The sequence below is a fragment of the Plectropomus leopardus genome, chromosome 4, assembly GCF_008729295.1.
Source record: "Plectropomus leopardus isolate mb chromosome 4, YSFRI_Pleo_2.0, whole genome shotgun sequence".
In the NCBI taxonomy this organism is placed as follows: Eukaryota; Metazoa; Chordata; class Actinopteri; order Perciformes; family Serranidae; genus Plectropomus; species Plectropomus leopardus.
Window position 1 is genome coordinate 18358583 of NC_056466.1, and position 22913 is coordinate 18381495.

General features: G+C 38.0%; 1 protein-coding gene across 1 annotated transcript; it reads left to right on the plus strand.

Annotated features, from left to right (window-relative positions):
- Window positions 1–111: 111 nt before the first annotated feature.
- On the plus strand, window positions 112–21363 carry mnd1 (meiotic nuclear divisions 1 homolog (S. cerevisiae)). The gene is made up of 8 exons (XM_042485529.1): window positions 112–357; window positions 1610–1675; window positions 2472–2529; window positions 5872–6020; window positions 7461–7535; window positions 7665–7779; window positions 16536–16580; window positions 20121–21363. Exons 1-8 carry the CDS (start codon window positions 355–357, stop codon window positions 20225–20227), a joined length of 618 nt encoding a protein of 205 aa, XP_042341463.1. The 5' UTR covers window positions 112–354; the 3' UTR covers window positions 20228–21363.
- Window positions 21364–22913: the final 1550 nt, after the last annotated feature.

Here is a 22913-nt window from a genome sequence, read left to right on the forward strand (position 1 = left end):
ACTAGGGCGAACACGACACCAAAACGGAGGCAAACATGATCATTTTTGCGGCCCCATCACACATATGATGTTTCAGTACAAATAATCTATATGCCTACATATTTTTCTAAATACTCATCACAGCCACCATCAACAATTGTTAACAAGTGACACCTCAGCACAGTACCTGAGGATATTTAAAGTTTACGAGGAGCGGAGAAGGCAGCAGATTATACGTCACAGTCTTCCGCGGGAGATTCAGTCTACTGGTTGAGCGTTTTACACGGATTACAAACACTTCTACGGCGCAATATAACGTATTTAAACGCAAATCTTAATGTCAGTGGACGTTGCTGGTGCAGCCATCGCTATAAAATGGTAAGAAGATGTTCAGCTTTACCTGCAGTTGATGTGTCAGTAATCAGATACAACCGACGCTTATGAGCAGGCTAGCGTTAACAAGCTAGCTGTCAGCTAACGGTTACATCAGCTTTAGCTAAGTTAACAACTGACAGTAACTTCACTAAGTTATTACTAAATATTTTAGAGTTATAACGCTACACTTACGTTACCAATGTAAGTGTCTTTGATCCGGGACCGTCGTACTACGTAATATTATCTCTCCTGTATTAGTTTACTTTGGGTAACGGCAGCATTTCAAAGCTCCTCACGTCCATTGATGCAGGACTAATGAATATGCACCGGAGAAGAGATGAACTTCTCTGCTGACTGTCAGGGGAGGAAAGACCTCGTCAAATAACAAAAACATAAATAAGGTCTAAATTGTGTTATTTCCATGAGCTTGCAGAATGTCATGTAATCCATTTTTTCCCTCGCTGTTGCCCAGTGCTGTTTGTGGTGGCTGGAAGCTGCATTACAGCAACACTAATGCAGAGATACAGACAGATATGCAATAAAGAGCCGCGACAGCTTATATTAAACATGCATATTTCAAAGTGCTGCAAATTGTAGATGTGTTGTCACATCTTCATGTTTTGTTTCTTATTGCACTGTTGGCTATATCTAACACGTTACACATTGTATATACATTGTATATATTGTTATCCTCGCTTTTGTAAATCGTGTTGTTCGTTGTTGTAGCTTTGCACACGTTTATATCTTTATGTTTTTATATTTTTAACTTGAATACTAGTTTTATATATTGCATTGTAACGTAAAGCACAGTCTTATATTTTACACACTCACACATTATCCATATTATAATTTAAATATTCACATATTAGTGCTAATTGTTCATTAGCCTGCTGTATTTCTTACATTTATATATATTTTTTTATTTTAGCATACTACATTTACTTTATTTGAAATATTTACATACTGTGTTAATTGTTTACTCTTACTATTTTTATTTTCTATTTTACATTTTTGTATACTTGTGCTGATACTTTTTTCTGTTTGAGAAAATTCTCTTTACTGGCATCAGAGTGACTGAAACGAATGACAATCTCTCTCCAGGGATCAATAAAGTATTTCTGATTCTGATAAATACCAGGAAATGAATCCGAAATGAATACTGCCACTCACTCTATTGCTGTCAAATAAAGTGGCATATTAGCTGCTGTTAATACAATTATCCAGGCCCTGTGTTACATTCAATTTTCTGTTACAGTCAAAGAAGAAAGGACTAAGTCTGGAGGAGAAAAGAGCTCGCATGATGGAGATTTTCTTTGAATCGGTGAGTTTTTCCATCGCAGGTGACCACACAACAGTTTAAAGCAGGAACTATATCAATATAATATGAGCTCTTCATATCTCCATTGTGCTGTCTTGATTACAGTGTGACTGCATGGATTTAATCTTCATGCTAATCATTATTCTTACTTCTCAGTATTATCATGAGTTTTGTTTTCTGAACAAAAAGGGTATTGATTTAAAGTTGCTTATTTTGATTTAGTCCAGCTGCTTTTTGTGCAAGCAAAAACATGCAAACTGCAGTAAACATAATCAAGTGACAGTCTAGCGGTTTTGTGTTATAATTTTAAAAACCTGCAGCAGATACAGAACAGGTTGTTTTTAGAAGAAATGCATCACCTGTGGTTTTCTTTCTCATCTGCACAAACAAATACTGTTTCTAACTTAGCTAAGTCATACTCTCAGACTTATCTACCCATCACTATCAGACAGTGTTAAAATGAGAATTTTGAAACAATAAAAAAAAACTAAAGAGTTTGAGTTCTTACAAAGGAAGTAAGTCACAGAAAAAAAATATTTTTTAGGCTGCCCTTAATATGTAAAACATAAATAAAAATACCACAAATGGCAAAGTCATGTTACTGTATATTTTACAACAGTAGTGAATATAAACAGATGATTATATCAGTTTTATTAATTTCCAGAAAGCCCAAATAAAGCACAGCCAAAAACTTAGATACAGACACTGATGTTACACAGCTCCATTTTCTGTGATACTATGATGTAAAAACAAAAAAATATTTTTTTTTCTTGATTGTGTTCTGTCATTTTCTTCGTAGAAAGATGTGTTTCAGCTGAAGGATATAGAAAAGATCGCCCCTAAGTCAAAAGGCATAGGTGAGTAATGATTAACAGCTTTAGTAGAGAAACATCATTACACTGATATTTCAAAGGGTCTGTTCAAATGTGTTCAGACTGGCTGCCTGTTTAACAAAGTATGGCAACTTCTTCTTTGTGTTTTCCCGGCACTGGTTCCTAACCAAATATATAAAACACTCTAATTTTTTAAGAGAAAAACACAAATGTGGGAGCTGAGTCCAAACAGGAGACACACAGGAGAATTCTACAGGAAAAGCATAATGTGCTTAAATTTTGGATATGAATATCCTCATATTTTCATATAACATAAATGTATGGTAAATGGACCTGCACTTGTACAGCGCCTTTCTAATCTAAGGACCACTCAGAGTGCTCTTATGCCACGTGCCACATCCGCCCATTCACACACAAGGTGCAATTTGCTCATCTGTTAAACATTCGCCCACACTCGCACACTGACGGCACAGTCATGATGTTTTTGAATTTTGTTTGCATGTTTTACCCCATGCACCACACTGATCTCATATTTCATCCAGTCAGTCGGCAGATATTCGAAAGCGTACAGAGGTATTTATTGTTGCATTACACTTTAGTCGAACATGGACTTTCATCAGAAAGGTCTGCACTGTTACACTCTGACCTGTCAACCACACATTCAGACAGGTCATGCATAAGACTATATGATTCTGGCAAAAATAAGTAGCTCTTACAGAAAATACAAAATAAAACACTTCACACTTATTAACATGAGCATCAGTGTTAGTGAGACCAGCAGATAATTAGCTGGTCACTCAGCAGGTGAACAGTCAAATATATATGATTAGAACTGCAGTGTGCTTGAAGAGTAATAAATGGGATGAAAGATGCACGAATACCAACTATGGTCTCTTAAACATACAGTATTACAGTTGGGGCTGCAGTAGCTCAGTCCACATGGCCTTGAATTGGGAAATGGAGGGTCAAGTCCTTGTGCGGACCAAACACAGAGTGCGGACTGGTAACTGGAGAGGTGCCATTTCATGCTCCTGGGCACTGGAAAGGTGCTCTTGAGCACGGCACCTAACAGTGTTTGGGGCACGTGTTCATGGGCAGCCCCCTTGCTCTGACATCCCTCGGTTAAATGCACGTGTAGAAGTCCTGACTGTGCATGTGTGTGTATTCAGTGTACAAACAACAGAGTGAAAAAATGTAACTTCCCCTCAGGGATCAAAAAAAGATGTCTTCTTCTCCCTTAATATGTAATTTCCTGCCTCTAGGTGTCTCCGTTAAAACAATAACAAAAGATGGAGCAATGCCGTCAGTTCTTTGAGTTAGAAGTCCTTCGGTGTTCACTGTTCAGAAGATTTTCTTTGCTAAATTATCCACAGAGGTTTCCTCCTCTCCAAAACAAACTGACCAGGTGATTTAAGTGGTAAAAACACTGAATAAAACAGTTTCACGATCCAACTCAGTGTTTTTCCAGTGCTGTTCTGCTTATTGGTGAGAGGCTGCTAGCTCAGGTCCTGCTGATGTGTGCTCATTTTTTTTTCTCTAATAACTTAAGGTCCAGATATTCAGGATGTTTATACCAGCAGCCAAATTATCCACAGAGGTCTCCTCCTCTCCAAAACCAACAGACCCACGGATTTAAATCGTTAAAAACACTTAAAAACAAGTTTCTTCTACACTGTTCAGCACGGTGGGGGTTGGAGCGGAGCTGCCGCCAACATTTGCTCAGCCTGTGTATATGTATATATAATTATATGTAACATTTATATATGTTAAAACACAGCTAAAAACAACCAAGTTAAAAACTGTATTGTAAAAATGTGGCTTAAAACCAGCTAAAAAATCAATTTATCTCAGCCTCTGGCAGACATTCACAAGTGTAACGCACATGCAAAGAGGATATGATGCCACTGACAGGTGACAGAAACTAAACAACGCAAACTGTGACCTTGAATACAATTAGAGATTTCTTTGAGTTTGAACATAGCTGGAAGCATTTGGAATGATGCAAATATACAACTCAATATAATATAACATTGGTCAAGTGGTTGTATTGCATGGTAATGTGGAAAAGTTACATATTATATATTTAGGTAAAATACCATATCAATATCAATTTAGACCATACGGTCAGTGTCAACGATCAGTGCACTCTCTTGCATTTTTGAAAACATTGTGGGGACATGCTTGAAACATGACCATGGCAACCAGGACGAGCTGTTGCCGTCTTAACTGTTCTTAGTTTGTATAAGCAGAAGCAGACCTATCAATGGCAGCAATCTCAAAGTGCAGAGAACCGCTGAAAGCTTTCGGTTTTTAAATAAAACACATTCCCTCAACATCAGCACGGAGCCTGACATTTTGAGTATCGGGGGAACATTTACAAAAACACAAACTTTTTGAAGATTTTTAAGTGCAGCAGAGGAACAAAGCTGTGTTGTGTATGTTTTGGTGAACTGAGGAGTGATTTTGCTTTAGAGTGGACATAACATTAATCTGGAGAAACTGGATCGTGTTGCTGTGATTAAAAGCACATGTTTTTGTCCCCCTTACTTGGGCATGATGTAGTTACTGAGTGATGGGGGGATGGGGCAACTAGAGATCTGCATTATGGGCACATTTTCTTGTAGAAAGGGAGAACATGTGAGAAAAAGGAGCCAAGGGAGTGATCTCAGCTGAACTGAAAAAAAAAAAAAGTGGTAATAACAGACTGGTAACCATTAAAAGGCAGAATAGTTTGTTGAGTTGAAAAGGGTCAAAAACAGAAACAGAAAAGCTCTGGAGTCATGCACATACAGAGTTAGTTTGATCAATCCATGGTGCTTTTCACTTTCGCTACTCGTTTTTATTTTTCGCTGCCGTTCAACATCCTCTCAGGACTCAGCACAGCTCAGCCCTCAACACAGCAGATAAGCTCTTTCAGTTTCACAGTGGACCAGCTCTGTAAACGTGTGGGAGTATCACATTTCACCGCTGACACTGTTCAAGATGGAACTTGTGCTCAATTACATCCTCTCATGCAATGTTCTTTCAGATAAGCATAAAACTGTCAGATATGCTGCAGATGTGTGGGTTAAGTTGTGTGAACATTTTAGGGGTATGCCCCACCAACAGTAAAAATGAGACCTAATGCTGACTTGTGTTTTATAAAGCCTCAGAGTAGAATGCAATCTCATACCTAACATCAGAGGCATTTAAATCGCCCCAAGTCCTCCAAGCTTGAAACAGTTATACCTCTACTGTTAGTCAGTCATCCAGAAATTAAATCAATAATCCACAAATAGCATCAACTGCTGCGGAGGCAGTATAATAGACAGAGAATGAAGGACTGTGCAACTTTAACATTGGTTTTCCTCTCTTTGGTGCTTTAAGCTCCCATGACTGTGAAGGACGTGCTGCAGAGCCTGGTGGACGACAGCATGGTGGACTGTGAAAGAGTCGGTACTTCCAACTACTACTGGGCCTTTCCCAGCAAGGCTCTGCATGCTCGCAAACGCAAACTGGAGGAGCTGCAGAAACAGGTGAGGACACTGGCTTTCAGGGTGAAAACAGTGACCATATTTCTCAAAAGCCGCAGATATCACAAGACAAAACACAATGAGTAGAGAACATGTTGTTTAAGCAGCACAGACACTATGATGTTCAGCATGTCTTCAGAGGGTTTCCATTACAAAGACATAGATTTTAATACATTTTCAAAGGTTTGTTTGTGTTTTCTGTTTTAAGAGGACACTGCTCAGCAGCATTTGATCTAATTAAATTTATTTTTTCTTTTAGTTGATTTTTGTCAAAATGAGTCAAGCTCATCTGTCAAGTCAACATTTTTGATGGTACAAATCTATAAACAGGCCACAGAACCGAATACTGTCATTATTAATATAATAAATGCATGCACTTGCCTGTTGGAAAAATGAAGATATGCCTAACTTAATCTCATAACCTTATCCCTGCATGAAACCTACTTCTACATGGACCCACATATAAACTACTTTACCTTTATGCTGATCTGCAATACTTTAATAAGAAAAAAGATGATTTAGTTAAAATTGATTTTGAAAAGTTCTAAAAAGAATTCAAATTAAGCGTTTGGTACTGTCACCCTGATTCTATTTTTTTCCTAATTTTTTATGTTCAAAATAAACAGAATTTCATAAATACAAAAAAAACTCCAACAATTCTGAAAATTCTAACTTAACTGATGCCCCTCCAATGTTGCATTTAGTGTCGTTTGTGGGAGATCTGTTGTCACAGAAAGTAACACTGCTCGAATTTCTGTGTGTCTGTTGCGTCCTACTTCCCTCTCCTGTTGCATGACAGACAGATGGTGTGAGGGTGGTGACTCCTCAGAGAATGATGGTCACCAGATTTCTGGGACAGAAGTTAAATGATGTAGAGCAGCAATCTGTCACCAAATAATGACGTGTGATTATACAATAAGCATATAATACACAGGCCTGGATGACATGCCACAACAGATGAGCGGTGTGGATCCGTAATGTGGAATGAGATGGTTGAAATTATATTATCTATAAACACAGCAATGTAAATGTGTTTATGTGATTTTGGCTCTATAAAATCTTTCCAAACAGATTAAAACCCAGCGTCTTCTCTTTCTGTAAAATAAATTGTAAAGCATACTTTTATATACAACTGACAGCAGTAAAATTAGCTATTAATGTGAATGAACCAGTGGCTTCTAATGCACCACAGTGGGCAGTCATGAGCAATTTTGGTTTAATGGGTGTATTATTGGCAGAGAAATGCACAGAAACTGAATTTGAATCATTTATATCTGAATATAAATGATTCATTTCTAGTGACACATTTTTCTGCCTATAGTGGATACACAGAAGTTACAAAGACCAGCTTACAGGAGCTTCCCCTCTCTGGTAGAAGATGGGCTAATCAATTTTCATTTGTTGCCTTTAGAAAACACTATTGGTTTTTTTCTTATTTTAAAGATCTCTGAAGCGAAGCAGCGAAAAGTGTCTGTAGAGAAGGCGATTGAAAAAGCCAAAGTAGGACGTGAAGATACAGTAAGGAAATGTTTATATACTTCCAGTCTTTACTGAAAAATATATACATTCTTCAGAATAAAGTGATTAATATAAAATAATAATCCACTTATTAAATAAGCATCACAACAGTGATCTGTGTGTGTGTAGACGGAGAGGAGCTCTCTGCTGAAGGAGCTGCAGGCTCTGAGAGAGGAACGAACTCAGCTGCAGGCCGAGTTGGAGAAGTACAGAGAATGTGACCCAGAGGTCGTCGAGGAGATGAGTGAGTACAGATGCATCATGCGTGTTTTAAGCTTTAGCTCAATCAAGTCACCTACGATCACTGACCAGAGAGATCTAGCCCCCGTAAAATGTTATGCAATCCAGTACCATAAAGTCCCTCTGTGAAACTTAAAATTTAGACACCATGTCAGAGTGATGGTGATAAAGCTCGGTGATTGTTTTTGAGCTGTTGTTGGTGTTGTGTAAAGTCGTATGAGGTTGTATTATATCAATATTTTGTTACAATCTTCACAAAGGTAATATTGTTGCTCCTGGTTTACATTGTCTCCATTTTCTATGCATGACTTTGGGCTAAGTACTAGAAATTTGTTGATTTGTCTTGTGCTTATCTAACAAGGTTGAATCAACGGTTGCCATTGGATTTAAAATCTTTTGTATTTTGTAACATGTATTTTGTGTGAGGTTTTGACAGTTGGTAGAATCATCGTACAGAAAGCTTTAAGTTAGCATCTGTAGCTGAAAAACAAAACAAAAAAAGAATCACCAAAGAAAAAGCTAAAAAACTGGATTTCAACATGTGATGGCTCATCAAGGTAGAGGAAAGAAAACGTTCAAGAAACAAACCACTCGAGGAGCTTCTATATGACTCAAACTACCACAAATTAGTAGTTTCACACCTGATAATGAATACAACATTGTGCATTACAATCTGCATTATGTCTATGTTGTCTCTCGCTAAATGTCAAATATAGGGATGCCAACCACATCCATCATAATTTAGTAATAGACTAGTGTCACCGTTAGATGAGTGGACACACACACACACACACACACACACACACACACACACACACACACACACAAGCAGACGGACAGACGGACAGACGGACGGACAGACAGACAGACAGACAGACAGACAGACAGACAGACAGACAGAGACAGAAGATTACTTCTATGTGTGAATAGAAAAGAGCGACAGACAGAGACAGAAGATTACTTCTATGTGTGAATAGAAAAGAGCAGAGGAGCAGATTTGCATTTTAGTCTACTACGTCACCCCTGCATATTGTTCAAAAATTACATTTTTGTTATGAAAGAATAAAGGTACCGTTGGGTACTCCACCACCACCTACCTCGAACTTGGCCACCAATCAAAATCACCTACTCTTATTGACTTACTTGACTTAAGCCCTTCGCACCTCCACATGGCAAAGGCCATTAACAAATGACTTCCATTTCACTCGGCTATTCGCAGTTTTTTCTAGGTCTCCCCAGTTAAGCCCACTCCTCGTCATTTCTTCCTGGATCCCCCTCCTCCAGCTGTTCTTGGGTCGACCTCTTTTCCTTGTTCCTCGGGGGTTCCATTTCGGGGCTTGTCGGGTGATGTCTGTGACCGGTTTTCTGAGGGTGCATCCAATCCAACTCCTGCATTTGTATCTGTGTGTGAGAGAAATGTCTTCCGCATAGTCAAGGTCATCCAGCTGCTCCCACATTGTCAACTGGATCCCATTTCTCATCCCCTCAGTTGTTGCTCTCAGGATCCAGTCTATTGCCAGGACGAACAGGAATGGTGACAGTAGGCATCCCTGCTTGACACCTGTCGTGACATTAAAGCTCTGGGAGAGTTGCCCTGCATGGATGACTTTGCATGATGTTCCTTCATAAGAGTTCTTAATTATGTTTGTGATCTTGGTGGGAATACCATAGTGGTCCATAAGCTGCCATAGGATTGCTCTGTCTAAGCTGTCAAATGCTTTCTCAAAGTCGATGAAGTTTATGTAGAGGGATGTGTTCCATTCAGTCGACTGTTCAGTGATGATGCGTAGTGTTGCTATGTTATTTGTGCATGATCGATCTTTCCAAAATCCTGCTTGCTGGTCCCGGAGCCTGTCATTTACGACTTCCTGGAGACGGTCGAGAATGACTGGGTTGAGGACTTTGCTGGGTACAGAGAGTGAGGTGTTCCTTCAGTCCTTAGTCACCTTTCTTTGGTAGTTTCACAGTGTGACCCTCTGCCCATTCTGTTGGTGTCCCTTCATGAACGTATGAATGAAAATCCTTCCAAACACATTGGGGTATAGTTAATTTGCCTAAGTCACACAACTTGGGTCATAATTTTGTGGTGTTTTGGTCACAGGTGCCCTTGTTTCCTAATCTTATTGCCAAGAACAAACAAGCATTTTGTTAAGCTGCAGAATCAGTTTCTCATGGTTAAAATCAAATGTGAACAAGGAAATGAAAACTGATCACAAGTGGTTACTTCAGATGCACCCTTACGTCAGTTTTTAACCGTCAGCTTGAACCACAGACTGGTTACATGTTGATATAAGACGGTATGTGTGAACTTTTTGAACCGCTCTGCTGAAAGAGAGACTTTTTTTGTTATCTGGTCTGGCTGTAAAACTTGCATGTCAGTTTTAATTTTGGTCTAAATAACCATGTAACTGGGTTAAAAGCATTTACAGAGAAAAAGGCGAGGCCACTGACCATGACTTATTGACACACCTCTTCTGATATCTGTCCACATAATGAATACCGCTATTTGTGGTATTACAAAAATCCTGCACTGCCTTGAGTTCATGTTACCACTGACCTGTGATAAAGGGGTGTGTTACGTTATGTACACGTGACATGTGTAGTGTCATAAAAATATTTGGTCTGTTCAACTGCACCTCCCGATTGTAACATCAAGCATGTATTTAGTCTGCACACATATCTGCTGTTTTTTTCCACTCTAACATGACTCGAATACTGTCTGCGTCCTGATAATCACATAGACATGCATGCAAAGTCCCAAATAATCCACTTTCTGCTAATTGAAATCAGATATTTGGGTGTTTTAAATTAAGTTAGGTTCAGTTTTGTGGCTTGGGTGTAAAAAATTAGGATAAATATTAGCGCAGTTTTACAATTAAGGTATTTACTTTCACTTAAATGAAGACCCACCTTGGTTATAGTCTACTATGTAAGTAATATGCCAAAGGTAGCTGGACTTTGTTTAGGATGAATCTTGAGTATATTGAGTATTTGACACTGTATCTTTATAATTATGGCCAAATTTCTCTGAATTTAGCCCCAAAGGAATTTAGATCACAACAGGGTTTAAGTAAACCAGAAAAGCGTCATATGTTTTTTTCACTACGGCTGTTGCCACATGTATAGTGGCTGAATATTCTCTACACTATATAGTGTATGTGTAAGAATACAGAATAAAGTTTGTACTGGCTTGCTGCCAAAATCCAAAATGACACTGTATGTTTTAAAATGGAAGAAGATGAATGTTTTGCTTTACCTTATCATTATGAAGTAAATGCTGATTGCACAAATATAATGGCTATATAATAATGAAACCGAAGTGTTTTGATTGGCTCTCTTCCAGCCTCATTTTCACTATGCGAGTGTGTTTGCCACTCAGCATGATCTTCTGGAGAGATGAAGGCTCCATTTACAGCACGAAGGAAGTTTGTCAACCATTGTGCAATCACAGAAAAGCGATAGTGCTTTTGTTTTCCCGGGTCGCCAGATTGCCAGTTAACAAAGAGTATTAATTTAAGGTCTTTGCGGTTACTATCCCCAGTAGCGGAAATTGCGTTAACACTACGCAGCTTTAGCCCTGATTTTCCGCTTACCAACAGTTTTTGGAGCTTCCTGACAAAAGCCCCAGATCAAAAGCAAAACAGCGTTGGCTTGGCAGTTGAGCACTATGTGTGAACTCCTGCAGGACACACGCTCACTGATGCATCGCAGACATTTCCCAGACATCTACCACGCTAATATCTGTACCTGTCGGGTACTTTGTTGGCAATCTAATGAGAATAAGAGCGCAACGCTTAGGTTAAGGACGGACACGAGCAGAGCTTTCCAAGTTGTGTATGTGCGTGTGTTTGAAAGTGACAGAGAAAGGGAAGGTGGACTATTGTACGGGATGTTTCTTTAAGTAATTTGCCCAATTACTTACTTATAACACTGCTTTTTCATTTTTTGATGTTAATTTTTTCTAATAAGCACCCTCGTGACCCCGGGTTGCGGTTCAGCCCACTCAGTCCATAAAACACTTATTGAGGATTCCTCCTGGTAAAAGATGTTTTCAGTTAGAAGACACAAACGTATGTAGCGTAATTACAACAGCAATCTGATGACCATGAAAATAGTGTTGCATTAATTTGGCTTAACTGTAGAAAAGAAAAAGACTTTGCAAGGCTCTAAGGAAAACAGAAAGTGAACCATTTGTTTTTGTGACAGCGACGCCAACAATAATACCACTTGGAAACGCTAGGGGGAGAAAAGTTAAAAAGTTTTCTGTTTCAACTTTGTTTTTATGTGGGTCCCAGAGAAATAGCTTCAGGATCACATTGTTAGACCCTTTGCAGGAACTCAGTCCCTGGTGCCTGTGATAAAGTTATTGCCAAACTTAAGCACTTCAACAGCTGTTAGATTCCCAATCCAAACCGCAGGACAGCTTTCTTTCTTTCTTCCTTTCTTTCTTTAATGCAATACTGAAATGTGAATAAAAACTATAAGTATTGTACAATTAAGCACTAAATGTTTAAGCCATACTGGTTGTATGATCTTGTATGTAAATGGAGAAGACGTTTGTCTTTATTTCCAGGGGGAACATGTGGAATCCAGGGCATCAGTCTCCAAAGTTTGTGAAGACTGTTGCAAAATTTCAGTCTCTCTGTCTGTCTATCCTTATATCCTTATATATTATTTCTCTTTATACAGTATGTTCTGCTTAGACTTAAAGTTATATAATGTTCAACAGATAATGATTGCACCAAAATTCAACAAATATACCCATTAATAATAAGACGGATAGAGGAGAGGCTTTCTCTTTTTGTGCTTCGCTGTCACATTCATCATTGTTTCCACTTGCCTACAGGTGTTATTTTCCTTTTTTTTTTAATATTTTAACCAAACACACACACACACACACACACAGCTTAGATACAGATTACCATCTCACCTCAGAGCACCTTCAGTTGTTCTTTGATGGCTGTGTGCAGCTCTGCACAGTGTTACAGTGTGTTACATTATATCTACTCCTGAGGGGTGGACTGAACTTGCAGAATGGGCTCAGACCTGTTCATGCAGTGATACTCATTGGTTCAGAGAGCATCTTTAAAACAAACGTCTTTTGAGACCAGTCGTGAAAGTTACAAGTTACATTTACAGTGCAATAGTTGTTATCATAATGGAATATTTTGCATATTGCAACTGTTGCATCATTATTATACACACATGTAACCATAAAAGGCTTTTCTAATTTTAGTATTTTTAGGAAAGGGATTTTATAATGATGGATAATAATAATTGAATAATATGAATAATAAAACATACTTTTAAAAAACCCAGTTTGTAGGTTTTAGGGGGATAAATTGGCAAACTATGTTTGCATTGAGTAAACAGGTAGGTGTTATCCTGCTGTGGCATTACTGCCTGCTGCACCTTCTCTGGTGCCCAATGGTCTGCTAGCTGCAGGGTCGTCAGCCGGGTGCCACCAATCACCAATTTTCCGCTCCTTATACCCAGAACGTCTCCTGGTGGCGAAGCAGTGGCAGGGACGTCTCCCTGCCACCTCCTGCAGCAACCAGAAGCTGCTCCTTTCAGCCTCTTCAGCAAAGCCTTTGAGGGTCTTCTGCTGGTTTGCTGCGATTACACCCATGTCCCTCATGAGGTGAACGGCTGACGTACCAACAAAGCATCTCACTTGATAGATGATAGATGGTGATAGATTATGGCTTTCCAGCTAACCTCGCATTCGGCAGCGAGGTCAGAATACTTAACCTCTTCCTCTCTGAGGTTGCTTTGATCCGCTCCTCCCACAGTTAACTCAATGAGGAGCACAGTTTATAATCATAATAATCAACTTTAGTTTATAATCACCTGTAACAAAATCATATTTTTGTTACCTTAGAATGAGCCATTTATATCTACATAAGCAGTGGGTCCTCTTTCATGGAGTCCACGTTGTCTCTTCAGTAGCCCAGAAAAGACAATGACGGGCCATTTGCTTTTTCGCAGTTTAGAGTCGGCCAATTGGAAGTTTCTGTTGGTTGCAGTCTGCAACCTTATTGCTATATGCAGCCAAATCCTACACACTAGACCTTTTAAAGATAAATCTGTGCATCACTCTCTATGTCGAAGTATCCTTGGGCAAGAAACTGAACCCCAATTTGCTCCCGTTGCTGCGTCTTCGGAGTGTGCATGTGTATAAATGGCTACTACCGAGTAGGTGGCACCTTGTATGGTAGCCTCTGCCACTACTGTGTGAATGTGTGTGTAAATGGGTGAATGTGACACGTCCTGTGAAAGCACTTTGAGTAGTCAAAAAGACTAGAAACGCGCTATACAAGTACAGTCCATTTAACATATTTTGTACTAATTGTTACTTATTGAATGACTTTGAGATGTCGTCTGCATTGAGCAGGTTTGACAGTGGTTGCCACACCCATATAAAACATTCTGGCGAATCCATCTGAAACCAAATTTAAATATATTTGTTGATTGGAGAGTCAATGTCAGGGTAAAGTGCAAGTGAAGTGCCATGCCAGGCTAGTAAATCTAGCAGCTTACCTAACTTAAAAAAATACACTTTTTTTTCCATAGCTGAATAGTATTAAGCCACCTCGCTTCCCTTTATCTCTATTGAGAGTTGCAAGTGAGCAGTACCAATCAGGCACTCACAAGAAAATTACAGCATGTAAAGACTTGAATATGAATATGAAATGAAAATTTCAGTTATACAGGAAACAGCAGATTAGTTGGGTGGCATTAGAGGATTTGGGCAAACTTAAACAATGTATTGCAAAGTTTGCCACAAGTTTGAAAGTAAGGTGGATAAAACTGGGATGTCTCTGTTTTAAAGAAATGGCAAGTTGTTATTTGATAACCAATGATAGATTAGAAAGTTTTTCAGGGGATGTGAAAATGTACTTTGGGAGAACAGATTTCTGACCCACATGCGCAACTGGGCAAGTAGAAAAAAACAGTGACACTGAACAGTGTAGAAGCTTTACTGTTCCCATTAGCTCAGAGCAAATTACTATCAAAAGCACAGTCACACATGCTCATTGTAATTACCACCGACAATATTACTGCTGGTGCCAACGAGTGCACAAACAGCATTTTGAAATAAGTTGGATATGTCTGATCAAAATATTTGACAATGGTACCACACCCACACCACACCCACAGATACCAGTGGGGTGATGTGGTCAAAGGTGGAGTTAAAAACCACCAAACATGGGAAGGGCAAAAACACAAAAGAAATCACAGCTGCAGGCATGCACCTGGCAGGTATGAAACCATATGAGGAAGCAGAGTTAAAAAGCTGGTCAAGAATTGAAACTGGTTATTTTTTTAACCACATTGAGGGCAAACTGCAACAGTTTTATTTGTTTTTTAGAATGACTTAAAAATTCTTGAAATTCTTTTTAAACCAAAGCAAAACTGTTTTGTTATCTTTTCTTCCTTTCTCAACCCACTTTTGTTATGCATGACATCACTTTTCTGTATGTGTATAAAATAATACACATCCACTATATTAATTGTCTATACTAACTGTATATGACAATATATAAAGGGTGCCCTTTGAACATCAGACCAGGGACAACAGATCTGAAATTAGTCAACTAGGCCAACGTAGGCTCATTTAGACGTCTTTGAGTCAGAAGTTATTCAGTTCAGTGCCTCCTACTTGCAGCTGCTGTTTGTTTTTTAGATATCATTTTTTGTTTTCATTGTTTTTATTCTCAATAAATGCTGAAATGATGATATTTCAAATGATCAAGTCCTTGCACTGGAAGACTTTTCTGATTTTCTTGAAGGACAAGTCAGGAAGAAATCTGCAAAACCTGCTATAAATTGAGCATGGGCTAGATTAGCTTACATTGGCTCAATTTTAGGATGTTGCAGCCCAGCCTCCTGAGCACAGCAGTCAAATAAGTGTTTGTGTAGTTATTGGATATACAGATTTTACAAAAGGTTATTTTATAAAGCAATTATTCCAGATGCCTACCTGGCGGCTTCATGGTGTCACCTGCTGTTGTTTGAATCTGGTTTTATGGGTCACTAAATATGTCTCTTAAAATTTGAGTGCATGAGCACATTGTTCAGCTGTTTTTGGTCTGTTGATCAGCTCTTTTCAGCTTCAGCTGTTGGAGAGGTGTGGGCTAAACTGTCCACTTTAATTTAATAGTAAATCACTTGTTCATACAGCTAGGCTGTAGCTATCCAACGATCAGATCACTCATCACACTCTCCTCCATAAAGGATATTGTTTGCTGCAGGCCTTCATTTGTGTGCATTTTCCCCAGTTTTTTTTCTGTCTTTTGTTCTATTATTTAGCAGACATGGAGTACATTTGTTGCAGAAAGCATTTTCTTCTCCGAGGTCAATAGACTGTCAGCAGGGCTTTCACATTAAGCAATTGTTTGTTTGGCCTATTTTACACTGGCATAGTATGCGAGTCTTGCTCATAAGCATGGGTCACGAAACACACAATCTGTATGGATTTGTAAAACAAAATAGACACAGTTCTGTGTCATCTGCAACATGACTTTTTTTCTGACATCATAAAGAGCAACATAATTAAGTTTAACTAAATATACTGTTTTTTTAAAAAAGGCCTTGGCCTAAAGGTGTCATTAAGTTTAAGTCAGAAATAAGAAACCTTAATGTTTTCATGTAGCCTATTCCTTCCATTGCTATGAATAATAATTCACTCTTAACACACATTGCAGACATTATGTATGATATAATTCAGAAATTGAAACCTTCATTTTTGTTTTGCAGGAAAGTCAAATGTAGTAGCAAAAGAAGCTGTTTCCAGGTGGACAGGTAAGTCATATTTTTAATACATGCACATTTAAGAAGTCTGGCATCGAGCTACAGCAGTTAGTTGATTAATCAATCACTTGATCAAAAGAAATAAAGAAGCAACTATTTTGATAACTGGTCAGTAGTATAAGACCTTTTTCAAGCAAAAATGACACATTTGATTTGAGAACTTGCTAGTTTACTTGTATTACAGTATTAGAGTAAATTATAGTAAGCTGAATAATTTGTGGTTTTTGACTGTTGTACAGACTTAACAAGACATTTGAGAACATCACCTTAGGCTTGAGGAAATTGTGATGGACATTTATTTGACCATTTTCCAATGAATCATAGACCAAAGAGTTGATTAGTTGAGAAAACATGTAGGCTGTGCAGTTTTTATTGAAAACAATCATCATTTAAAAAAAAAAAAAAAAAAAAAAAAATGTAGATTATATGCTCAATTAAGCGATAATCATGTGGTCTGTAAAATGTCAGCAAATGGTGAAAAAAGAGCGCTATAATGTTAAACAGCCCAAAGTGACATTTCCAGATTGTTTGTTTTATTCAGCCAACAATTCAAAACCCAAAGGTATTCATTTTAATATTATACATGACAAAGGAAACCATCAAATCTTTACATTTAAGACACTAAACCCCACTAAACATTTAACATATTTGCTTGAGGAATAGCTAAAATTATTATTTTTCTGTCGATTGGCTAGTTGGGTAATGATTCTTGCAGCTCTAAATTTAGTTGCCACCTTGTTGCCTCTGAATATTCAACACAGAAATGACTTCAGATCCCTGTAGCGGGTCTTATTCCATTGATTACTCTTTAAAACTCAAGCTGTAAAGGCCACTTTGTGTTCAACGTGTCACCTCCCAGCCGTCAACACTCAGGCCTTCTGTGTGTATTCATTGACCTGAGTGGTAACCTTGGAGACCTTTTGGGATCATGGCAACAGCCAGCCTGTGGTTTTTGACTCTTTAGGGTCAGCAGGCCTGTAACTGGTCAGCAAAGTCACGTTGTCAGTTTTTGTTGGCACTTCCAGAATTATTCTCATTTAAAGAAACTATGAGTCATATCTGCCTCTTCCATGACTTGTACTTCCCTCGTTTTGGGTGGACACTACTAAATGAATACATAGCATTTCCTTTTTGCTACAAGCTGTAATTTTCTCAGCTATCCTTTTACAACTAATGACACTATTTTGTCAGTTCTGTAAATAACCCAGTTGCCAGAATGAAATGTTGGTGTTTTGCCTTTCTGCAAAACATGACAGTGTTACATTTCTACATTTCATACGACCATATCAACATTTATAAAGTGAAATAGTTCTGATTAAAATAAGCCAACTTTGACATCAGAAAAAGGGATGGTGGATGGTGTGCCAAGCAGCAGACCACTATTTGAGAGCAGTGACATACCAGCCTTTTTTTTGGCGACAAAACCAGGTATTTTACGCCCAAACATGTTTTTCTAACCAAGTGCCTTTTGTGCCTAAACCTAACCACATGTTAGCCACTGATTTGTCACAAGATAATATTTGAAACGTGAAGAAATTTTTTTAAGTTTCACCATATCCGCTACACTTTACATGTGCGAATTTAACTTGTCTGTGGTTTGCAGAACTTTACAATACCAACATTTATTCTGGCCTTGGGTTGCTGTCAATCAGCTGCATTTTCAACATATACTGTGTGTAACTGGGTTGCATTTTCACCAAGTCAACACAACAAACAAAACATTAACCATGCGCTGTTATTATAGATTTGTAGCCGCTCTTATTTTAGCTTCTCAAAACCGACCCCTGCAGGCTTAAGTGACAACCCAACTTCTTAAATTGCCTGTGGCTACATTTTGTTCTGTGACAGCAGACCTTGTTTTTTCAAATTAATTTATGGCTTTAACCTGAAGTCTTGTTGCACTGAGACACACCGACACATTAAGACTCACATACGAGCCCTGACGCAGCTAATCACTCGCTCTTTGACTGCATGTCGTCATATCAGAACTGGAGTACAGTTATCCCTTAAGGACTCAGGTGAAAGGCCTGACTAACACCGAGATTTAGTTTATTGACTTCAGGTCTTGATAAGACTTGTGTTAATCTACAGGAAGCTATTAGATTCACTCTCTAAATGTGTGACACATTCACATTTCTTAACTTTCTCATGAATCATTTCTAAAGGGCGGTTACCTTCAATTCACAGAAACTCGCGTTGGATGTAAAATAAACTGCAACAGAATGTAATTGTAGTCTGTCATTAAAGTAATGATTTAAGTTATCTAGGCCACTTGTAGACTTGTAAGCTGAAGTACAGTCAAGTTGGTTCTTTCTAGATGTGACTTCACCTGATTACATTTACACCTAGTATTAATGTTTACAGAGTCCACATTGAGATCTGATCCATTTGTGCAGCTCAAACAACCAAACGTCACTCCGTTCGTGTGTAGCCATTCTCTACCATTAGTGTAGCTTTTGTTTCATAGATGACTCAGGCAATATGAATTGCTAGGTTTAGCTTGTATACTTTTGCTGAAAGGAGACACTTGGTCTCATCTCAACCGCACCCAGGAGTGTCTTGAATATCCATAAGTGATCTTGCTGCTTTCTTACTCGAATCTTAGCTCGCTTACCGGCTGATGGCTGCTAGCTCACGAGTTTGAAATAGTCCTGTGTGTGTGTGTGTGTGTGTGTATATATATGTGTGTGTATGTGTATATATATATATATACATATATATATATATATATATATATATATATCACAGTCCATCCTTTATGTGTTTTTTTTACTTTCATGTGGTCTAGCACCACCTGATCACCCAAAACGAATTTAAATGCAAGGTGTAAAGGGGTCTAAGAGTCAAACTGAAACAAACTGGGGTGATAATATGTATTAATCATCAAGGATATACAGTGAATAATTTGGTTTAATTAAGAGTTAATCTAATTAATTTACCAACCCATAGTTTAAACTAAAGTTGGACTAAAGGCTTGGTTTAGCCAACATTTCACTTCCTCGTGATGGTTGAGGGAAGGTTCCAAAAATGCAATTTTAAGTTTCTATTAGAAACATGTCTCAAAACTTGCTAAAATTCCATCTTATGCACAGCTGTACCTGACAGGTATATGATATAATATCTGCACTTAGCAAGATTTTTTATGCATACTGGTACACATGAGAAACCTGGCATCACAAATTGGAGCTTTGTCACAGAGTGCCCACCCTCAAAGATACATCAGATTCGCTACATTTGCAGAGATAAGCTCTCAGGTTTCAAAGATGTTCACTGATGGTAAATGTTTTCTGTTCAGGAAGTAATAATCAGCCAAAATAAATCAACTTTCACCAAAACTGCATTGAGCAAGTGCTTCAGAGCATCAAGACAGATGGTTTGTTCTTGGAGTCAAACATCATTCTCAAGTCCAGGAATATTTTCATCATCCCACGTATATTGTTGTATCTATGATACTATATTTAACACCGAGGGAGCCAGTGCATCAGTGTATGTTGGCCCATTATAAACAAAGATTTTCATTTCTGTTTCCAGACAATATTTTCGCCATCAAGTCCTGGACGAAGAAAAAATTTGCCTTTGATGAAAGCCGCATTAATAAAGCCTTTGGGATCCCTGAGGACTTTGACTATTTGGATTGACTGCTAGCTTTTCTACCAGAGTTTGTGGTCACAATAAGTGAAAAAAATAAGTCTTCATGCTTCAGTTTGAAGCCAGTATGCCTGGTCTCATCAGTTCTAGTTTATGTTCTGTATATTAACCAAATGTATTTATCAGCATGGGCTTTGAGTAAGGACTGATATCAGTAATTTTGCTGTGACAGATGGACTTTATCAGTGGATATGTTGCTTTGGTGCAACCAGAGAAGAGAAGCACCAGTTAGTAGTGGCTGTGAAGGGTGACTGGGTTCTGTTTATATACACAACCTAGCAGCTTGACTTTTGGGACACCTGTTTGCATGAAAACTGAGAGCCCAAGTTGATGATGGAAAGGAATTAACACTTAGCACATCTGTGTGGTGAATGGTTTAATTTATATGCTTTAAACAGATGGTTTGGAATCAAATGATTGGGCTCTTTTTTCCTGTTATTTCTGCTCGGATGACAAAGGAAAAACTAATTTGGGAAACATCCAGTCCTCCCCGTTCACAAAAAGTGCACCAGAACTGAAGAGGTAGTTAAATTACCACGGATACTTTAAGGATAAGTCTACAAATGCTGTAAATATTTAAAGAATGTTTTATTTTTTTGCAAAACCTTTTTCTACTGCTCCACATAAAATGTCCCTTTGAGTTTTACAAGCCATTTTCTGCAGTTGTATTCATTCCAAAGCTCAGTGTGCAGTGTCCCAATGTATTTACACCAGGCCTCCTATCTTTTGTGAATTCATTTCTTTCGAAAAGGCCACTGAAATGTTGCAAAATCTATCATAGACGCACTTTTTTTCTGGAGCAGCACACTCACTTTCTGTATGAACAAAAAAGGAGCACTGCTGTCATGACATGTCTGACTGTTGGCCTGTGTATTTTCCTCCCTTTTCCCTCTGTCAAACCAGATGCAAAACAGGTAGTTGTGTGTTCTGTGTTTACTCAGTGACCTAGTTGACAAGGCCAGTGTGTGTTTGGATTCGTTGATTTAAATTGCAAATGCGCTCCATGCTCGTCTTGTTTTACTCATCAGTTTAGTTTTCTTTCCAGTAGATGAATGGTATTCAAACATATTAACAGTTCTGTTACTTTCTTTTTATGTATAGTGTTGCTTAATGCAAGTTACTTTTTATCTGTAAGACATTAAAGAAGATGTTAAGAGAAACATGTTTTGCGAAAGATACATTTATCCTTACAGAGTGTTGGCAGTTTCCTATTTATAATGCTTCCTAATGCCCAAGTTCAGTTATTTATACTGATAATCTGCCACTAAACAATGTGCAGATGCAAATATCTGTCCTTTAATGTTGTGTATTTATTGGGTTAACCCCAAATTCCATATTACAAATTACAAGTGCAATGGTAGCTGTCGCAACAATGATCCAGAAAAAACATATCTGCCGAGATGCAGTTTTGTTAGGTGGAGCTGACACACCCACAAAAAAGTAACCTGAGCATATGTACATGTGTGTGCCTGCCCAACCTGTCCTAACTGATTCACGAGTCTGACATGCTGAATATGAGAGAGGGCCGTGCATAGTTTTACCTCACCGTCACTCATTTAAAGACTTCTGTCAATTGCAGCTTCTTTTGTTCAACATGTCTTGTCCTCACAAGAGATAAACAATGCAGTAATTAGCTGACTTAAGACTTTCACTTAACCTAAAGTTTAGGCCAGAAATTGACATAGATGTATATAAAACTAAACGGATGCATAAGTAGCTTTTCCTTCATGTGAGGTTTGCTCAAAGTTCATATTAGTTCAGGTAATTACTAATTTGTACTAATGGTAAGTTAAAAGTTAAAAAGCAATACAACAATGGAAAAAAAACAAGTAAAAGTCCCAAATTCAATGTGTTACTGGAGTAAAAGTACAGAAGTGTGCCAAATGTACTTGAAGTATAGAGTAAAAGTACCCTTCATGCAAAATGGCTCCTTTGCAAGTGTTCCAAGAATATGATCTTATTCACGAATAAATGCATGTAAATGCATTTTAATGTTGTGATTTGAGCCATTTTTAGAAACTTATTCTACTACTTGGTAAATTGGTAGTATTTGCATGTCATATCTTTTCTTTCTCTATAAAAAGTAACTAGTAAAGAGTGCAATATTTCCCTCTGAAATGTAGTGGGGTAGAGGTATAAATTAGCATATAATAAAAAACTCAAGTTAGAGTACAAATATGTGCAAAGTGTCCTTAAGTGCAGTACTAGAATATACAGTATGTACTCAGTTACATTCCGCCACTAAGTAAAATGAGCAATACTATATAGTGTTACAAGTAAAAGTCCAACATTGCCATGCAGGATTTTTTTCATATGAGTACATAAGTAATTGCAGCAAAATATACTAAAAAAAATAAACTAAAAGTTACACTGTGCAAAATAATATATATATCTATGTATGTGTGTGTGTGTGTGTGTGTCCTTAAGTACAGTACTAGAATATACAGTATGTACTCAGTCACATTCCGCCGCTGAGTGAGTAAAATGAGCAAGTAACTCAAAATTGTCCTTAAGTACACAACTTGAGTAAATACACTTTGTTACAATCCGCTACTGCTGAGTATAAAGTAGCATGAGATGGAAGTAAAGTAAAAGAACTTCAAATTTGTCCTTAATTGCAGTACTTCAGTGCATGTACTTAGTAACTTTCTACCACTGTGGGGTATATTGTGTGTA

Coding starts and splice junctions, on each gene's coding strand:
- mnd1 (XM_042485529.1), top strand. Junction 7,536..7,664: donor AAGTAGGACGTGAAGATACA/GTAAGGAAATGT, acceptor GTGTGTGTGTAG/ACGGAGAGGAGCTCTCTGCT. Junction 7,780..16,535: donor AGAGGTCGTCGAGGAGATGA/GTGAGTACAGAT, acceptor TTTGTTTTGCAG/GAAAGTCAAATGTAGTAGCA.